The sequence below is a fragment of the Pteropus alecto genome, unplaced genomic scaffold, assembly GCF_000325575.1.
Source record: "Pteropus alecto unplaced genomic scaffold, ASM32557v1 scaffold60, whole genome shotgun sequence".
Lineage (NCBI taxonomy): Eukaryota > Metazoa > Chordata > Mammalia > Chiroptera > Pteropodidae > Pteropus > Pteropus alecto.
The window spans coordinates 2,846,412-2,866,365 of record NW_006430726.1 but is presented as its reverse complement, the minus strand read 5'-3'; the positions used below and the strand labels follow the sequence as shown (position 1 = coordinate 2,866,365).

Below are 19,954 nucleotides of genomic sequence, written 5' to 3'. Positions count from 1 at the left end.
TAATTAAGACTTTGGGAAAGCCTTTCCCCCGGATAAGCAAAAAGAACGCTGACAAAAACAGTGAAAACCAACTTGTTCAGAACTCTGGAAATTAACCAAAGGCTTCTACCAATCCAGGGAGTGTTTAAGAAAAATAGCTGAATCTCAGTGAGAACAGTGACCTTTGTGGCATTTTAACATTCCCTCGTCCCATCCCTCTGCGCTCTGCCAGTCCAGTAGTCTTTAAAAACCATTCACCCCGCAGTCATGGTGAAAGCCAACAGCCTGGAGGGGACAGTACAGTTGGAGCTCCTTAAAAGCCCAGTTTCCAATTAACTGTCATTATTTGACCTGTGTGGCTACTCCCTAGAAATTTCCACTAGCAAGGCTTGTCTTTATTTGACCTGACTTAGAACCCATGCAAATGGACTTTCACTGAGGGCATTTGTCTAAATCAGCTGCAAATGATTAATATTTTAGCAGCCTTGAGGCAGCAATAACAGTTGGGCAAGCAACAAGCTGACCAAAAACCTTAAAAGGAATTCCTAAAGAATTACGTGCACAGGGGGTTTTGAAATGTTTGACATATTCCTGGGAATCTAGAAAGCCATGCAGATACTTAGTGCTGTGCACATGTGTTACTGGCACCCGGGGTTCTTGCAATCTCCCAGGATGGAAATCAGAAATCACCACAAGAAGAAAGTTCAGGCAAGAGCAAAGGTTTATTAAGCTTGTGCGCAAGGGAACCAACACCGAGAAAGAAAAGGTTTGGATGGCTCCTGGAGAGAAGTCGGGACAGGGTTTTAAAGGGAGCTAGGTTGCGTGAAGGCTACATCTAGGCATGTGATGATGGCAGAAGTTTCTTGGGGTCTACACACTGCGACTACATGCTTCTTCATGCACTGCATGTCTCCTTAGCATGGTCTCTCCACCCCTAGGCGTGATTTCTAGTACTTGAATTAGGGAAAGGTCACCTCAGGGACACTCTTGGGCCTTATTGCTCATGCACGGTGGGCAATGAGCAATAAGGCCCAAGAGTGTCCCGAAGGTGACTGTCCCTTGTTGCTGGTGTGCCTCCCAAGACTTCTTGATGCTGATCAGTGGTACCCTAGGGCAGATATTCTTGTGAAACTTATCAGGCTCCAGCAGCTGACCTTTCCGACCGACTCAACAGCAGGAAGTTGCCCTCTTGTCTCATGGACAGGGCTGTGTATACAGCCAGGCAAGACCTGAGAAGACCCTAAGCTCTCACCTCTGTCTGACCTTGAGGCCTTTCTGAACAAACAGAAAGGCTAAGGAGGAGTTATAAACTACCTGACTGGGCACTGAAGGTGTGCCACTGCTATGCACAGGGCCCCTCAGCAAAGGCTGGGAAACTCACTGGTTCTAGGAATTTAAGGAATTCTTTGCCCAGACATTAGTTGACTGCAAAGCTAACCAAAAGAGAAAGCAATTACATTTATAATAACATCAAAAAGAATACTTAGAAATAAATTTAATAAAAGTAAAGACTTCTACTTTGATAACTATAAAACACTGCTGAAGGAAATGAGAGAGGACCCAAATACAGAGAAAGATACTCCATGTTCATGTAATAGAAGACAGACTAAGAGAGCAATGCTGCTCGAATTCATATAGAGTCAACACAATCCCTACCAAAACTCAAGCTTCCATTATTGCAGAAACTGACAAGCTAATCTTAAAATTCATATGAAAACACAAGAAACCCAGAATATCCAAAATAATCCTGAAAAAGGAAAATGAAGTTGGAGAACTCACATATCCTGATTTTAAAACTTAATACAAAAACTATATTAATCAAGATGGTGTGGTACTGACATAATGAGAAACATGGAGATCAAGGGACTAGAACAGTGAGTCCAGAAGTAAACTCTCACATTATGAGCAACTGACTTTCAATAAGGGTGCTATTGAAAATGGGGAAAGATAAAGTTGGACTCCTACTTCACACCATATACAAAATCGAACTCAAAGTAGATCAAAGATCTAAATGTAAAAGCCAAGGCTATAAAATTTTGAAATGAAAACACAAGTGTAAATCTTCATGTCTTTGATTTAAGCGATGGTTTCTTATTTATAGCACCAAAAGCACAAACTACAAAAAAAAAAAATAAACTGGACATCAATCAAACTTTGTGCTTCAAAGGATACCATCAAAAAGTAAAAAGACTACCAGAATCGAAGAAAATTATTGCAAATCATGTATCTAATAAGGGACTTATATCTAGAATACATGGAGAACCATTATAACTCAATAATAAAAAGACAACCCAATTTTTAAAAGTGCAAAGGATCTGAACAGATATTTCTCTAAAAAAGATATATGAAGGGCCAGTAAGCACACGAAAAGATGCTCAACATCATTAACCAACAGGGAAATGCAAATCAAAACCACAAAGAAATGCTACTTCATTCTTAACAGGAGGGCTGAAATGAAAAAGACAGACAATAACAAGCCTCTTTCAGTACTGGTGGGAATGTAAAATTGTGTAGCTGGTGTTTTTGGAAAACCATTCCTCAAAGAGTTAAACATGGAGTTAGTATACGATCCAGCAATTTCACTTATATATTTACCAAAGAGAAATGAAAATTTTTCCACACAAAAACTGGTACATAAATTTCATAGCAGCATTATTCATAATGGCCAAAAAGTGGAAACCATCTAAATGTCCATCAACTCATAAATGGAAAAGTGTGATATAGTCATATAATGGAATATTATTCAGCAATAAAAAAAAAAAAAAAAAATGAAATACTGATACAGCCTACAATATGGATGAACTTTATGGTAAGCCAAAATACCACATATTGTATGATTTTACTTATATGAAATATACAGAATAGGCAAATCAATAGAGACAGAAAGTAGATGAGTGGTTTCTTGGGGCTGGAATGGGTCAGGTGTATAGGGAGGTGAGAGCTAAGGAGTACAGAGTTTGTTAAGGGCAATAAATATATTCTAAAATTGATTGTGGTGATGGCTGTGCAACTCTGTAAATATACTAAAAGCCATTAAATTGCATATTTGTATGTCTATTACATCTCAATTAAAAAAATTGTATACCTTAAAAGGGTGAATTTTTTAGCATGTAGACTATATGTCAATTTTTTAAAATGTTGTCCTTAGTTAACTACTAGTCCTTTATACCATCAATTTAACAGAATTAAAATGATTAGGAAGTAGTTTCCACCAGTACTTGATAACTCATGCTACTTTTCAACTATATTTTTAAATAAGATGAAAATAAAGTTAAGAGGTGGGAGCCATAATAATCTTTCCTAGGTCTGTCTATCCAAGAAAGCAATTACTCTTCTTTCTTTCACTTACTAGTACATGTAGGCAACTGCTTCTGATCTTTCATTATTTCCTCTTCTTTGATATTTTTACAAAACAGTCATTTAGCAAGTTTCCATAAAGACTGACTCATTCAATTTTGAAAGTTTATTTTCATGAATAGGAAGATGTTTTTAGACCCTTGCAGTGGAAACCCGATTTACTTGAAGAGGGAAGAAAAACAAACCCAGTTAAATAAACTGCTAAGAGTATAAAACCACTGTTAATTTTTGCCTTGTAGAATGTTATTTTACAACAATTTATAAAACACTATCTGCAACAAGGAAGAACTGGCCCTTGTTCAAGATATGGAAACAAATATGCTTGTTGAGAATTAAGAATCTCCATATAAGTCACCCAAGATATCCCATTTCATTAAACCCCAGAGCTCCCTGGCCCTTTATTAAGCACCAAACGTTGCTGTTCTCTTCTCCACCATTTTAAAAGCACAAGTAAAGCAAAGCTGATTTTAAGAAACACATCCTTTATACACCCCAAAACCAGCAATACAATCTCAGGTAGCCACTTCAACCCCCATAGGTAAAATTATTTAAGTCTACAAGACAAGTGACTGATGCTTTAGTTGATCCTGTAAAATCCTCAAGACGCAGAAAAGTCTCATTGGGGCTTCAAACAGTAAGAAAACTAGCAATATGTGCCAAAAGTAAACAAATCTAACAATGAATCAAGGAAGACAGACGTAGTGTTATTACCCTTGAAGATGGCTCTCAGGAATGCTCCAACAGCTTCTCCTTTCACTGCCTCACTCTGAAGGAGGTTAACCAGCTGCAATCAAAAACAGAAAGTTTCTGGCAACAATTTATTCCAACAACCTAAACTCAACGTAAAAAACACTCATCTATCAGGGTCATATCCTTCAGAGACTCCAGGATCACAAATAACATTTATTTAGAAAGACCAAGGTAGGTCTTAACATAAAGCTGAGCTGTCAAAACTGAAACTTATTCATACTACAAACATTTATTGAGCACTTAATCGGTACTTAATTTATTGAACTACGTTCTTAGGAATACACATTGATTCAACAAATATTTTGATCATGTTCTTTTCCCTAGGCACTGAGGATACAAGGATGAACAAGATGGGCATGACTCAGAGTTTATAGGAGAGCAGGAGGGGAAAAAGTGACAGAAAAAAAATCAGAAAAAAAAAAAATCTAAAAATAAAACAAATCAAAGGGTGAGATAGACAATGAGCAAAGGGAGACAATTTCAGCTACAGTAGGTTCATCTGAATGAGATTCTTCTCCATGCAGGGATCTGAGTAAGCTGAGATCACTTATTATGGAAAAAAAGAAAAGCTTATCAGTAGAGTAAAAAGATTAGGCACAATAAACAGCCTAACATAATTATTGTCCCATTCTGTAATCATATACTTAGTGAAGAGACAGTTGGTTTTCTCTTACTAATATTTTCAAAATATTTAATTGCTTATGAATTTATCTTCTTTAGGGAAAAATATAAAGGAAAAAAGAAAGAGAAAGAAAGCATCAATAGGCAAAGCCAATGTCTCAATTAATAGCTATAGACTGATTACCTTCAAATAGGACTATTCTTAAGAACCATAAAAGTATACCCAGTTGCATAAATATTATCTAAATGTTATATAGTTGTTTAAATGTACACAAATGCCTGTAAGTTGTCCTCTCCCCCAGTTCTTTACATCTATGAGCTGTTATCAAATAAATCCTTGTCTCCTGAGGAGAGTGGAGAGTAGATGAAGCGGCAGAATAATTGTTCTAACATGTCCTCTGAATCTGTCATCATGTTTGACATCTGCTTTCAGCAGAACATGCTTCCTAGCACTCACATCATCTTCTTTCAGGGTTTGAAGAAATTCCTGCAGTCTGTCTACTGATTTTCCTGCTGCCAGAGACAGAATTTTCTGGTCCATTGTTGCACATATCAGGAAACTGGAAGGCAAAAATGTCAGCGCTGATGAAACTTCCAGAAGTAAACAAGTTTGAATTTTTTTCCCCTTCCCTACCTTTTAACTGAGTACTTCGTACATATTACAGACAACGTACAAAGTGCATACTCAACAGGCAAGGAACTACTAACTAGTATGAGGAGGTGATTCTTATACAATCAAAATAATCTTGACAATTCTCTGGAATTTCTTTATTAGAAACTTGTATTCTAACCAAGTGGATTCATAATTTTGCCAACATTTTACTGTATTTTTTAGCATCTACCCAGAACACTGCCTATAACAAAGCTGTCATTTAACAGTATATCACATATATAATAAATTGTCATATCTAAACAAGAATACGTGTAAGCACATAATAAAGTAACATTTGATAAATGAATAAACACCACTGTAAATGCGAAGTGTCAATTAAATGGTATAAAAACAAATTAACAAGACTAAGGAAATAAATGTGTTCAAATATTAAGGCTTCCTAGCAGAAGAAAGCTTTAACTGGAACTTAGTGACTAAATTTAGATAATCAAAATAACCAGATGGTGTTCGTTATACATTATCGGGAAAGAAAATATCATAAACAAAGGCATTCATATGCGAATCTGAAAAACTTTTATTTGGGGAAATTGGGCAGACTGCCTGAGTTCAAGTAGGGGAGGAGTAATAGGTAGGAAGCCTAGAAAGATGCCTTGGGAAAAAATACTGTGCGAGGTTTTAAATGCCAAGTTAAAGAATTTAGAATGTATTCTGCAAGTGATCGCAACCGAAATTTTTGGAGCAAAAGAGAATCTGACAAGAATGAAACAGAATCCGAAGAAACTGAATCTGACATCAAGGTGCAGATTAAGGTGGGAAGTACGGAGAAGGAGCAGAGGCTAGGAGGTTACTGGGGCTATTTCGGTGTGGTAGTGACACAGACATATATTAGGGTTAAGGGAAATTTCTCGGACGCAGGAGCTGAACCTTGATGGAGGGAAAAAATTTAACGGGAGGGCTGACGTACAGCACGCCCGGGGGGAGGAATCTGGGAAAGCTCCGGGACGCGGCGGGAGAAGGCGGCGCACGATGGCCTTCCAGGCCACAGAAAACACCAGAGCCTTCCTACCCTCACAGGCCCGCTCCCTCCTCCCCGCTCCCTCCTCCACGGCGCTGAGTCCCAACGCCCGGGCCGCGCGCGAAGGCGCTGGACACAGTTACCTCAGCCTCACCGCACCACAGACTTCCAAAAAGCCCGCTCAACCTCCGACCGTCGCACTTCCGTCGCCCAGAACAACAGGTCCCGCCCCGCGGCTCACTTCCGCCCGCTGGGCGCCGGCGGTGGACTGTACCATTAAGGCGAGGTGGGGGGAACCGTCGGGAGCGGACGTTCCACTCACAGTCCGGGGAGGCGCGGCCTGAGAACTCGAATTCGGGACCGCAGAGTAAGCATGCGCAGTGTGGCCTAGGCGTACCGGGGGCGAGGTCTTGACTGGTTAAACCTTTCTTGTGTCCCACTGGGGCAAGGGGGAGGGCCCACAGGTTTTTGCATTGGAATCCCCTAGAAGTCAGAGGCAGGTGTCCTACTCCATGTGCCAGTAAGGTAGGTGCCTATAACCCACTCAGATATGAGACCTGTGTGGCCCTGGGGCTTTATGTGGTTCCCCATGCGATTTCCTAGCATTTAGCACATAACCTGGCAAAGCAGCAAATGCTCAGTAGATATTTGTTAAATGAACAACAAAGAGCAAAGAGCAGCGCAGGAAAGGTCAGAGAGTCTACAGTCTACTTTGGGTTGCAGGAGCAACTTATGCAAAGGGCCTTGGAACAACAAATGAGTGACCCTGGCTGGTTCCGGAAGTGACGGTGCTTGGGATGAGAGAGCAGGGGCTAAGTCCTTTTCACATCAGAGGACGTGGGGAACAGCTGAAGTAGAAGGACCTGATTGTATTCACATTGTAGAACCATAACTCTGGCAGGTGAGTACCTAGGGATTGTTGAAAAGATGGTGGGGGTGGGGAGGACTGAAGGCAGGACCCCTTAGGAGGCTGGCTATAAGCTGTTCGGGAGATAGGTGGTGGTGGCCCAAATAGTGACTGTGGAGACAGGTAGAAAGGAGTGGACCAAGCGTAAAAGAGATTAGGAAATAGAGTGAACCTGGCTTGGAGAGATACGAGAGGAGTTGAATATTCAAGCTCGAGTGATGGGGGGCAGTGATCCTGCCGGTTGACTGACACAGGGAGCAGAGGAATAGGTAGCCACAGGTTTTGGGGGTGATGATGAGGCCTTCAGATTTGGACGTGCCAAATGTGAGGTGCCCATGTAATGGCATGTGAAGGAATGCCAAGGAGTCAGTCTGGAGCGTGGCTCCGAGTCCCCAGGAGAGGGCTGGGTCTGCTTGGCCAGTTCTGTAAGAAACATGGCTGCCGGAGGAGAGTGATGGCTCTCAGCTGTCTAGGCCCGCTCCTCGCCTATGACCCTCTTAAGCACTTTTTCCTTCCACTACGTTTCTGTCCCAATATTGAGCTGTAATATGTGGCTAAAACACAGAAGGTGACGGAAGATTATTCCTGAGAGAAATCCTTTAGCTTGCCAAGGAAAGAGATGACTACCTCATCTTCTCCCTACATAACCTCCCTTACAGGCTGCTTCCTTAAAAACTGGCCCCTCACAATTGGCAATATTTGATGAAGGTTTATAGATTATCCAATTGTATTATATCGGTGTTCGTTTTCTGATTTTGACAATTGTGCTGTGGTTAATTTAAGAGAATATCCCTGTTTTTAGGAAATGCACCCTGAAGTATTTAGGAGTAGAGAAATATCATGTCTGCAACATATTCTAAAATGGTTTAGAAAAAAATAACATAGTCACACATATATATTCAGAGAAAATGATAAAGCGAATGTAAAATGTTAACATCTAGGGGAAAGGGCATATGGGAATTCTTTGTACTAATCTTATAATTTTTCTGTAAATCCGAAATTAAGACCAAATAAAAAGTTTTAAAACACCAGCCCACCTGTGAACCTAGTAAACTGCTCTGGCTTATAAATAAGCAGCCAACCGGGCCTTTGAGGGGCCACCTCTCCACTTCACCCCCTTTCTGCTGACATCCTAGATGGCTGCAAAACAGAAGCGGATTGTCCATCCTACATGGGGACTCTTGGCTGCTCCTCTCCCCATCTCCGTGACTTTCTCACCCACGTCACCTCAGCCACTCACTCTCCCGCTCACGTCCTGAACCACCTCCCAGATCACTATTCCGACATCAACTTCCCATTTGTCCAGTTTACGCTCCCATTTACCTACTCTCTAATCGTCACTGTCCCCCAGTCCTCCGCCATCTTTAATTCCAAGCTTTAATAGTCCAGCCCCATTTCTGCCAGTACCCTCACCTTGCCCCACTTGTCTGTCCTTCCATTCCCATCTATCCTGCAAACTCTAACTCTGTATGAAACCAGCCCCGTTCCTTTGTTGGAGCTATACCTGGGCTGTTGGGTCGTGCTGGAGAATTCGCATGACTGTGTTCATGGGTGCCCCGAAAAAGTCACTGCAACCAACCTCAACGGGGCCTTCGACACTGCCAGACAATCTTCCCTCGTACATTTATCCTTCCTTTCTTCATGAGGATTATTTCCGTTTTTTTCTATCTCCTCCTTCACTCTCAGCAGATGACTTCAACTTTCCCACCAAATCTGTAAACTCACTGTTATCAGCACCAATCCTGTCCTTCGGCTCCACGTAGCAATGAGAGAGTTTTCCGCCATCCAGGCCGAGGCTGGCACCTCCTGGGGGGCACTGAGCCCCCACCCCCTTCCATCTTCTCAGCAAGGACCTGACCGGTCGCGTAACCTCTCTCGGGCCTTAGTCTTAGTCTTTAACCTCTCCCTTCCTACAGCTTCCCTCCTATGTGTACCGCCCGAACGCAGTGCCGTCGAGTGGGTGCCTTAAACAACGGACACTTATTTTCTCACCGTTCTGGAGGCTGGAGGTATGAGATCAGGGGTCAGCGTGGTCAGGTTCTGATGAGCCCCCTCTTCCTGGTGTGCAGATGGCTGCCTCCTGTGTGCTCACAAGGCCTTTCTCAGTGTTTCCAGGTGTCTCTTCCTCTTCTTATAGGGGCCCTAATCCCATCCACAGCCCCACCCTCATGACCTCATCTAAATCTAATTACCTCCCCAAAGTCCCACCTCCTAACCATCACACTGGGGGGTAGGGCTTCAGGATATGAATTTGGGGGAGACATCCAACAAACATTCGTAATAAACACTTCCATCTTTTCCTTTGGTGGTGGGAGTTAAAGCCAAGTTCCCCATCGAGAGCACCTATTTGTTCTCCTTCATATTGTTCAACCTACTTACTTCTAAAATATTCTAATAAGCGTACTCATTGATTTTATTTTCCTACTCCTCATAGCTTGAGTTTCCGGCACCCCCACCCCCCACTTCCACAGGGCAGACCTCCTTTGTGGAATGAGTGTGCCTCCTAGGGGAGCTGGAGCCCATGTTAGTTGGGGCAGTCCCGTTACCACTGAGTTATTTTAAGGAAGGTGCAGGACGTCCCTCGACCTAGGTTTTCCCATTTCTCAAAGGAAGGGTTGAGGCCCGGAAATTTTTTAGGGTCCTCCCTAGCCAGGGAGAATTATTACTAGCCCAAGAGGGCAGTGACTAGACTCTGGCCCCCCTGGGGCTGCTCCCAGGAAAGTGAGGCGACATCACCTTCCTTCCCCGGGAGCCAGGGGCAGATGTGACTTCCCTGGGCAGTCACACCTGTGTGGCTCTCATTTTTGCAAGAGGCGGGGCAGCCTTGTGTGTTGAATGATGACAGTGCTTTAGAGTGACCCGGTCTCCACTCCTTACTAGCTTTGTGGCTTCAGACAGGTCCTTTCCTCTCTCAATTTCCTATTCTGTAAAAAAGGGGGATTATACTCTCTGCCTCACACCTGGAAGGACTAGATAATGCTGGTAGGGCACCTGCCACAGTACAGAATGGGGGCACAGCAAATGCAAGGCCCCTCCCTCCCTATCCCCAGCCTGGCAGAGAGAGCCTGAGAGCCCACGGTTGTCTGCCAATGTGGCCAGCACAGGTGTCCAGGCCAATGAGGGCAGCGTCTCCCCTGACACAGTAGCACCATTGTTCCAGCTGGAGGAGCCAGGCATGAACGTGACTCTTGGGAGGGGGAAGGGCAGGGCAGAGGCAGGAGAAGGGCTGTGAGCAGAAGATAATGCCGAAGAAAGCTCTGCTCCCTAAAAAGGGCCTCGTGGCCTGCAAGCGCCTTGCAAAGCTCTGTGCAGCCCACTCCGGTCAAGGCTGTGCCATTAACTCAAATGTGTTTCTGCTGTACAGGAATAGGAATGTTCTTCGTGACAGAGTCCATCACCCAGCTTTGCCAGAGCCTCTCCTGGCCTACTGCCATTATCTCCCATGAGCCTCACACCCAATGAAGTACCTGGGGAAAAAAATCCAATATCCCACCTATGTTTGCTCAAGCTATCAAAAATAAGTACTACAGAATGAGTGGCTTAAACGACAGAAATTCATTTCCTCACAATTCTGCAGGCTGGAAATCCAAGATCAAGGTGTCAGCGGGGCTGGTTTCTTCTGAGGCCTCTCTCCTTGGCTTGCAGGTGGCGTCTTCTTGTGCCTTCACATGGCCTTCCCTCTGTGCGTGTCTGTGCTCTGCTCCATTCTTATAAGGACACCAATCATATTGGATTAGGGCTAACCCTGATGACCTAAATTAAATTACTTCATTACCTTTTTAAAGACCCTATCACCAAATACAGTCACATTCTAAGGTACTAGGTGATAGGACATTAGTACGTGAATTTGGGGAGAACACAGTTAAGCCCATAACACCATTTTACAGGTGTAGCAACTGACACCTGAGAGGGTCAATGGCTTCTGGTCGTCAGGGCCAGGACGAGAATCAGATCAGGGGACCCTCCCTCTCTGTCCTCCTTCCTCTGCTTCCCCATCCCCAACTGGGCCACCAGTGCCCAGAAGAGGAACAGGATGGTGGGCAGGGGGCATCCTCAATCTACTCCGCCACCATCCTCAGAGCTGATGAGCAGTGAGAAGTCAGGGGCAGGCAGAAGGAGGAGAGGGCCAGAACCTCTCTGGGACAGAGAGCTCTCAGACCCGTACAAAGCACATGGAGGCCCTGCGAAGCTGCAGGTTCTGATTTAGCCTGTCTGAGGAAGGGCCTGAGACTCTGCATTTCCGACGAACTCCCAGATGATTCTGCTGCTCTCGGTCTTTGGGCCACACTTCAAGGAGCAGCAAGGTTTAGACCAGCCCGGTCCGTTAGAAATATAATGGGAGCTGTTAAACTAAAATTAGAAAAAATTTAATTTTCTAATAACCACGTCACAGAAAAGTAAAAAGAAACGAGTGAAATTAATGCTAATATATTTCTAACCCGATATATCATTTCAGATCATTAAGCTAAATAAAAACCATTAATGATAAATTTTACACTCTTTTCTTTATACTAAGTCTTCAAAATCCAGTAGGTATTTTATAGTTAATGCGTATCTCACTTTGGACTAAATTTTCACCAGAAATCCTTGATCACAAAATTTACAGTTGAGAAAGTAGAATCATACAGCTAAATTGTTCCATACATACGTAAAAGTCTTCCAATAACTGCGTCTAGTATCAGTTTTTAAATTTAAATTTAGGTTGGTTAAAATCAAATAAAATGTACAATTCAGCACTTTGGACGCATTACCCTTTTTCAAGTGCTGAAAGGCTGCATGTGGCTAGCGGCTTCTGGATTGACAGCGCAGGATTAAGCTGCCAGGGCGGGGAGCCGAATGATGGAGATGAGGGCTCCCCCAGCTCGAGAGAAGACCTGGGAGGGAAATGGCCCAAGAGCCAAGGCCGACACAGCGGGTGCCCAGAGAAGGAGGAGCAAAGGGCTCGAGGTTACTCAAGTCGCAGGCACCTCGATGTGCTCCAGAGGAAGGGGTCCAGAGAGCCAGATGGGGGTCAGGTTCTGGTTCCAGGGCACTACTACACTTCAGTGATCCTCTCACAAAGCCCACGGTGACTGGAGAGGGCATGGAAGGGTGAAGTGATCGCAAACCTATCCAAGTCGGAAGGGGTTGAAAACCAGAACTTCTGGGGATGAATTCTGGAGGTCGTGCTGTGCACAGGAGCTTGAACCTGTCTTGGGCACCTCCAGGAGGCAAAGCCAGCATGGAGGGGGACATTATTCAAGGCTCCTTGGGGCTCAGACCAAGGATGTGTTTTAAAACACAGAGAACTGTCCAGTAGTGGAAGCGGGGAGCTCCCTGCCCTTGGAATCCTAGAGAGAGAATATTCTAAAGGAAAGCCACCCCCACCCCCAGGGGGAATACCAAAGCAGAGACTGGGAAGCCCTGCTAAGGGACTGCAGGGCGGACTCCTGCTATACAGAGGGTGGGACCAGGAGCCTACTGACTCTGAGTCTGGAGTAAGCGCCAGCGTTGACACACGTTTACACTTGCTAAGTGTCAGGCACTAAGCTAAGCACCGGACTTCATTTTCCTCTCACTAAAGCCATGAGCCTGTCCACTAATTATCCCTATTTCTCAGAGGAGAAAACTGAGTCACTGAGTGCTGAAGTCACTTCTCACAGCTAGAAGGTGCTGGAGCTAGGACTTTAAAGCGGGCAGTCAGAGCAGGCTCCTACCACCACACCATACCGCCTTGAAGGCAGGTCAGCCTGTCTTGTCCTCTCCCCGCTCAGCCTAACCAGTTACATTTCTCAATTGGCCCCACTCAAGGTAGAGGTGACAACTGCCTCCCCGGGCCCTGCTGGGCTGGAGGAGAGGGTGATAGGCCTGGGAACGCCACAGCTGCCATTGCATTGGCGATCACATTTAAAATTTCCCTCTGCCTCCTGCATGTCTTACCCTGGGGTGTGCTCCCTCAGAGCCCCTGCGATGAGAGGGAGGGCAGGGAGGAGGGAATGGGGCTGGCCTAGGTCCACCCCCACAGCCTGGCTTCCACATGGCTGAGCGGGAACTCGGGAGCAGACCACACACACAAAGGACGGCTTTGAGGCGGCTTCAGCCAGGCCCAGGCGGGTCCCCTCTCCCCACTGGCGCTTTGCTCGCCCCAATCTGGGCCTCCTATGGGTCTGACTTCACGGAAACCGGGGCCATGAGAAGTTTCTTGTGACACATTAATCCCAGCCTGCTGACTGGACCACGCCTCCCGTGGAGGCGACCTCCAGGGCTCCCGAGGGAGGCAGGCACCAGGTGTCCCCAAAGAGGAGCTGCTGGCCTGACAGGTAAGTCAGTACCAGAGAGCCCAGGTGTGGGGTGAGCCATTGGGGATGGGGAGACCACATCCCAGGTGCCCGTAGAACTGAAGCCAATTGGCCCCTGTCCAGGGTGGGCCAGACCAACCTGAAGGCAGTTGGCAAATAAATGTGAATTAGATGTGCATGTGAATTTAAATATGAATTTCAGATGAATCGCAAATACTTAATTGAACTATATGTTCCGTGCAATATTTGGGATGTACTTATATTTTAAAAAGTATTTGTTGTTCATCTGAAATTCACATTTTAAATATGAATTTCAGATGAATCGCAAATACTTATTGAACTATATGTTCCGTGCAGTATCTGGGACGTACTTATATTTTAAAAAGTATTTGTTGTTCATTTGAAATTCACGTCATTGGGCATAGTGTATTTTATCTGGCATCTCTAGACAGCAGGGAACGGCCTTGATGTGGAGTGAAGGGTAGGTATTTTTTCAGTGTATACGGCTCATAAATCAGTACTTTAAAAAGTCAAAGTTAACAGAATGGCCTGTTTTTAAAAAGTCGCTGTACTGACGTAACCTTCCATTTCCAAGAGCCGGGACTTTGTCCTGCCGATCTGCGTAACTGGCTGGGGCTGTCCAGCCGCTCTCCCTCCTGTCTGAGCTCTGAGAGCAGTTCTGTCTGCCTCTCCATTCCTGTTCCAGCAAAACTCACGCGAGAGCAGCAGCTCTTTAGTCTGTCTGTCTCCGTGTCCACATATCTGGAAATCTCCTTGCCAGAGAGAGGGCTTAGATTTGGCTCCTGTTGGTGGGCGACAGCCCCCAAAACACCCTTGCCCTGGCTGGGGCTGTGGAGTGGGAGAAGCAGAAAATGGGAGACCCTCAGATATTCCCTGGGACCGCCACCCCCCCACCCCCCGCAAGTCTCTCTGTCAAGCTGGGGTAATGATCGGTATGATGCTAAGGAAAGGAAGTGGTACTACGTGTCACCGCAAAACACCATACTGGGCCCCTTACAGAAATCCTGTGCTCTTCAGCACAGCTCTCTGTGGTTGGCGTGAGGATTAGCCCCAATTTTCAGATGAGTAAACTGAGGTCTGGGATGGTTAAATAACTTGCTTAAGGTCACGCAGGTGGCAAATGACAAAGGCTGATTCAAACCCAGGTATCATTGACCTTTTGGGTTTTCTGCGACACTAACTCTCTTAGAAAGTTTGCCTGGACAGGTCTTGGCTGTAGGTGTCAAAGCAGTCTTGGTGGCAGACAGATAACGGGTCAAGTCCCACCTCTGCCACTTACCGACCGTGACTACGTAACAGAACTGACCAGTGGGAACCTGGTCAGAGGCAGAAGCAGGGTGGTGATGGGTCTTTAAAGGCACTGGGAATGTTAGGTGACAGAGAAAAAATCTGGAAACAGGAAAGCTGTCCCCAAGACTCAGCAGGTCATCAGGGTATCATGTGGGCCAAGGATGAGTTTGTTGTGGTGGCCGGCACTGCTTCTGTGTATAGTATTTAATTAATCTCCATAACCCTCCCATCTCCCTTCCACAGGTGATAACCCAGACCCAGGTTAAATCACATAGCTCGTAAAGTGAAAGACAGAATTTGAACCCAGGTCTGACTTTTGCCACAACAGGCTACTTCTCGGTGCTCACAGAAAGTCACAGCTCGGACACTGGAGTCCTGATCCCTGGCTATTTCTGGAGGTGTGACCTGGGACGACTCACTTATTCTCCTGGGCTGTTTCCTCCTGTGTGAAATGGGAATAATAATCCCGGCCCAGACTCTGAGCTAATGGATTTGAAAATACTTAGTGCATCACAAAGCACAGAACACACACCCAGTATTATGATTATGTAACTAGTCATCACCCCTCCTGAGAATCAAAGCACTGGGAAGGGATCATCCACTACACTGGGGAGTTTTTGAGGGCCCTCTTTGGGCCGGAGAAGGAGGGCCACAGATGGAGGACGGAGTGCCTTATCCTGCAGATTGTGTAACTGAGAATGGAGGCCACCCCTAGTCTTTTCCTGGCCGGGCCAACTCATCTTAAGAACCGAGGTTCGGGTTATGTGTGTGTGTACTCCTCCTCAAAGGGGTGTTTCCCAACTGTAGCCTGAAAATTCTCTTCTTCTGAGCCACTGGGGGGTGCTGCTTTAAAGTGCAGCTTCTGGGGTCCAGTTCAGACCTCCTGAGTCAGAATTACCGGTGGCATTTCCAGCAAATACCCCAGGTGCTTCTGATGCCCTCGAGTTTGAAATCTATTGTTCTGAGAAAATACCAGAAGAGTTTCTCTATCCACTGCAGCCCTGACTTCCTCTCCTAGGGAGGAGGCTGCCTGAAGACGCCTGGACCGTGGAAACGGGGTCTTTCTTTCTCCGAGGCAGAGGAATCGGGCTTCTAGAGGCAGCATGTCAGCGGGGGTGAGCGTCCCCGTGCCCTGGGTCTCGCCTCCATCCGCCTTCCCCCTTTCTCTCTCTCCCTCCCTGCTTCTTAGTTATCTGGTTGGCTCACACGTATGGGCACTCACCCCTACAGCCCCTATGTGGTCCCTGACCCCATCCAAAGGGAGGAGTCTTAAAAGTGACCTTGGGCAAAAGCACAAGTTTAGGGTCTGAGCGGGCCCATCTGCCTGGCTTGCCCAGGCTGATGAGAGCCTGTTGCTGCTTCTCCCCGACTGCTCTCTGCCCAGGTGGGCAGCTTCCGCATGGTCCCTGAAGAAGAACAGGAGCTCCGTGCCCAGCTGGAGCGGCTTACAACCAAGGACCACGGGCCTGTCTTCGGCCAGTGCGCTGAGCTGCCCCCACACACTCTGCAGAAGGTGAGGTGGCTGGCTGTGGGGAGGGGGAGGCTAGGGAGCAACGAGGTGGGGATATTAGCCGCATCCTGTCTTCTGTGGAAAGGGTCCAGCCCCAGCTCTCCAGGTCATTCTGGGCCTAATGGACTGGCCTGTTCTAGGAGCACCATGGTCCGGGCCATGGTGGCAACTGGGCAGACCAGACATCCAGGCCAGCCTGATCCCAAACTACAGCACCCACAGGGTTCCCTGAAACCAGTGCTGGGACTTGGGGCCTCTGGACCAGGGATCATCCTAGACTCTGATATCAAGAACATTGGTTTGCAAGACAGGGATCCAATTGCTGCCTCTAATGAACAGGCAAGAGGCCTGATTTCGAGAATCAGACCGACTTCCAGCTTGCTGTGTGACCCTGAGCAAACTGCTTTCTCTCTCTGCTTCTTGCCTTCTGAACTCATGAAAGGAACTTGTTGGGCGAGCTCGGAGATCAACAGACTACGCTCTGTCGAGGTTGGCAGACCTGTTTTGGGGCTGAGCTGAGCCTGGGCTCCTGGCTTCCCTCTCTGCTTCCCTGGGCTTCTCAAGCGAAAGGGGCCCTGAGCTTCCCCAAACCTGACTCCTCCTCCTCTGCCTTCCCCGCTCATGCCATCCTAGGAGAGAGCTGCTGGCAGCTTGCTGAATTCTCCAGCCTCTGCTGGGGCAGAGGCGGGCTGCCCACCTGCTGGGTATCTTTGTTTTGGAAAAGATCAGAATTAAGCCTGGGAGACAGCAGAGCCCAGAGATTGAAAAGTCCAGCCTCAGTAGGACTTTTAATTGGCTCCACCTCTTTCTTTCTGGGTGACGAGGGCAAGAATATCTTCACTCTGTGAACCCCTGAAATTGGGAGAATCCCAACCTCGCTGTGATGGGTCGTGGCAAAGACTGAAAAACACAATGTATTTAAAGGGTGCTAACCAGGGGCCAGGAAGTGCAGGCTGTTATGCTTAGAAACACTTAGACCTGTTGCTAACTCCTGCAGCCCGACCTGGGCTGGGCAGTTGGAACTAATTTTCTCCAAGTGTAACTGGCCATCGGAGGCGCGACCAGTGCAGATGCTGCCCGGTGGGCCGACGAGCGCCCTCTGCCCCTGGACTGGTCTTGCCGCTTGTGCGCGTCCCTCACCGCATAGCACCTACCTGCGACTTTGTGCGTCCACCTGACTCTGTTCCAGGCCAAGGACGAGCTGAACGAGAGGGAGGAGACTCGGGAAGAGGTTATACGGGAGCTGCGGAAGCTGGTGCAGGCGCAGGCGGCCTCCGGGCAGGAGCTGGCCCGCGCGGTGGCCGAGAAGGTGCAGGGGAGGGACAGCGCCTTCTTCCTGCGCTTCATCCGCGCGCGGAAGTTCCACGTGGGGCGCGCCTACGAGCTGCTCAGAGGTGAGGCCACGCGGGAGAAAGGGCCCTGGGGTGGTCATGAGATTGGTGTCGACCCGCATGCGGCCACTGAGGAGATCCACCCTCCGCTTCCCTCCCGACCCCTGCCCCGCGCTGGTCTCTGCACCTTCCTCTCCTTACCTGTAAAGTAGGTGTGGGGACTGAACGGCCTCTGAGGTCCCGCTCAGCTGTGACCTTGAAGGAATATGGCAGGACCAGATTCCAAGAGATCTGGCTTCCTTCCCTTCTCTCCCAGTCTTGGGACTCAGTTAATAGAACTCAGCCACCAAACTGGGTGCCCAAGGAGGAGAGGAGTTTGCCCTCCACCCTGCACCCCTCCACTGCCCCAGAGGTAGGCTTTGGCTCTGCAGCGCCTCAGGGAAGGTGGGTCTGTGGTGCCTGGGGCCCCGCAGGTACCTACAGCTCATCCAGGATGGAAAGAAGATGGTGCCAGTCTGGACGGAGCCTCTAGGGCAGAAGTGCCTTGGCCCCGCTGGCCGGGTGAAGACAGGTTTCCTCAAGAAATCAAGTCCTTGGTGCTGCTGGAGAGGAAAGGGGTGTCTGAGCTGGCTCTCTGCAGGCGAATGAGCCTCTTTTTCTTGCTTCTTCCTTCCCCAAATTCACTGCCAGGCTGTGCCAGCCACTGTTTTAGGCCAAAGAATGCCGCAGAGAATGAAGCGGAGAAGAACTGCCTGCCCTCGTGGACTTTATATTCTAACAGTGGAAATAATAAATCAGATCACACGAAAATATGAAGACTGCTAGATAGCAAAAAGGAATAACAAGAAAAATAAAAGAGGTGGATATCAAGGACTGAGGGGTCGAAGTTTTAGGTAAAGGCTCTGGCGCAAAGGGAACTTTTGAAGAAAAATCCGAAGGAAATGAGTTATCCGGGGGATGAGCGATAGGCAGAGGGATGTGCCCGTGGCACATGTGCCCCTGGCACGTCTTCCCGAACGTCTCCCTGGGCCTGGCCCCTCCAGGGCTTAGAGGCAGAGACGGCCACAGGGAGGTAGGGACCCATTCAGGACCAGCAAGGATGGGGTCAGTAGGTGGTAGATGTGCCGCCAAATCCAGAAGGGCCTCTGTGTCCTGCTTGGGGTTTAGATTTTATCTTGGGGTTCTTCTCCCCACCCCCACTCAGCTCACCCTGTGCCCGGCTGAGAAACCTGTGCCTCTGCCCATGGGAGAGAGAAAAAAAGAACAAGCACTAGTGGTCCTCAGAGTCAGGATCACACCTCATGCGTGTGCAGTTTCCAACTGATGTTCACACCTAGAGCCTTGTTTGATCACCACGACAACTTGGTGAGCTGGGCCAATGTCAGCCTCAGAAAGGTGGAGTATCCCGCTCGCCCGGGCACGCACAGGTCTCTGGACTGCCACCACGTGCCGCCCCGGGACGGGCTGGCTCCCTGAGGGGGCCCCTCCGCTCTCCCTCCACCAGGCTACGTGCACTTCCGGCTACAGTACCCGGAGCTCTTTGACAGCCTATCCCTGGAGGCCGTCCGCTGCACCATCGAGGCTGGCTACCCTGGCGTCCTCTCCAGTAGGGACAAGTATGGCCGAGTGGTCATGCTGTTCAACATCGAGAACTGGGACTCTGAAGAAGTCACCTTTGACGAGGTCAGTGGGGGCTCACCTCCCCCAGCCCGGGCCTCTATCGGGCTCTCCTTCCTGGCTCTCCAGAAGGCAAGGTCTCTCGGGGAGGGGAGGCGGCCAATGCCATCAGGCTCCTTTTGGGGGGGTCTGGGATGTGCCAGGGCAGCTGGAAAACTCAGCAGCTTTGCTGGCGGGGGCCCACTGGCCAATACATGGCTGCCCTCGGGTGTTCCTGCCAAGTAGGGGACGACAGCTGTGAGCCAAGAGCTGGTGTCGGCCCTGCCAAATGCTGAAAGCTGAGAGCGACACGGAGAACACGGATTAGTGGACCGTGGGCCGGGAGGTACTGGGAAGCATGGGTTCCAGCCCCTTCGGCAGCCTGCCGTCTTCGCACCGTTGATACATACGTGACACGGCTTTCTGTCCGGGCCCGGTCCGTCCTCACTGCTCCGCTTTTTCAGGGCCTTTCTAGGGCTGCTCGCATGTTGACGTTCCCCTGGGAACTTTGGAATTAACTTTTTCAGCTCCGGGAGAAATATCAGAAGTCATGTTGGGATGACATTAAATGCAAGTAACACACTTGGGGAGAATTCGCCTCTTTATGAGAGCTGATTCCTCCGTGC

At 47.8% G+C, this 19,954-nt stretch overlaps 2 protein-coding genes across 4 annotated transcripts in view; one reads left to right on the top strand and one right to left on the bottom strand.

The window, feature by feature from the left end:
* Window positions 1-6,621, bottom strand: part of FANCI (Fanconi anemia complementation group I) — a 52,765-nt gene extending 46,144 nt beyond the window's left edge. For 2 of the 3 annotated variants that reach the window (XM_025049762.1, XM_006905263.3), the window contains exons 1-3: window positions 6,479-6,621; window positions 5,165-5,267; window positions 4,048-4,120 (exon numbers count right to left, since the gene is read on the bottom strand). In XM_025049762.1, the coding sequence (XP_024905530.1) occupies window positions 4,048-4,120; window positions 5,165-5,248 (157 nt within the window). In that variant the 5' untranslated portion in view covers window positions 5,249-5,267; window positions 6,479-6,621. The remainder of the gene's footprint in view (window positions 1-4,047; window positions 4,121-5,164; window positions 5,268-6,478) is intronic. The other variant, XM_025049767.1, reaches the window with a different exon arrangement.
* A 9,313-nt stretch (window positions 6,622-15,934) lies between these two features.
* Window positions 15,935-19,954, top strand: part of RLBP1 (retinaldehyde binding protein 1) — a 6,392-nt gene continuing 2,372 nt past the window's right edge. Inside the window, exons 1-4 of the mRNA XM_025050330.1 lie at window positions 15,935-15,946; window positions 16,180-16,344; window positions 17,531-17,735; window positions 19,177-19,355. Of these exons, the coding sequence (XP_024906098.1) occupies window positions 15,935-15,946; window positions 16,180-16,344; window positions 17,531-17,735; window positions 19,177-19,355 (561 nt within the window). The remainder of the gene's footprint in view (window positions 15,947-16,179; window positions 16,345-17,530; window positions 17,736-19,176; window positions 19,356-19,954) is intronic.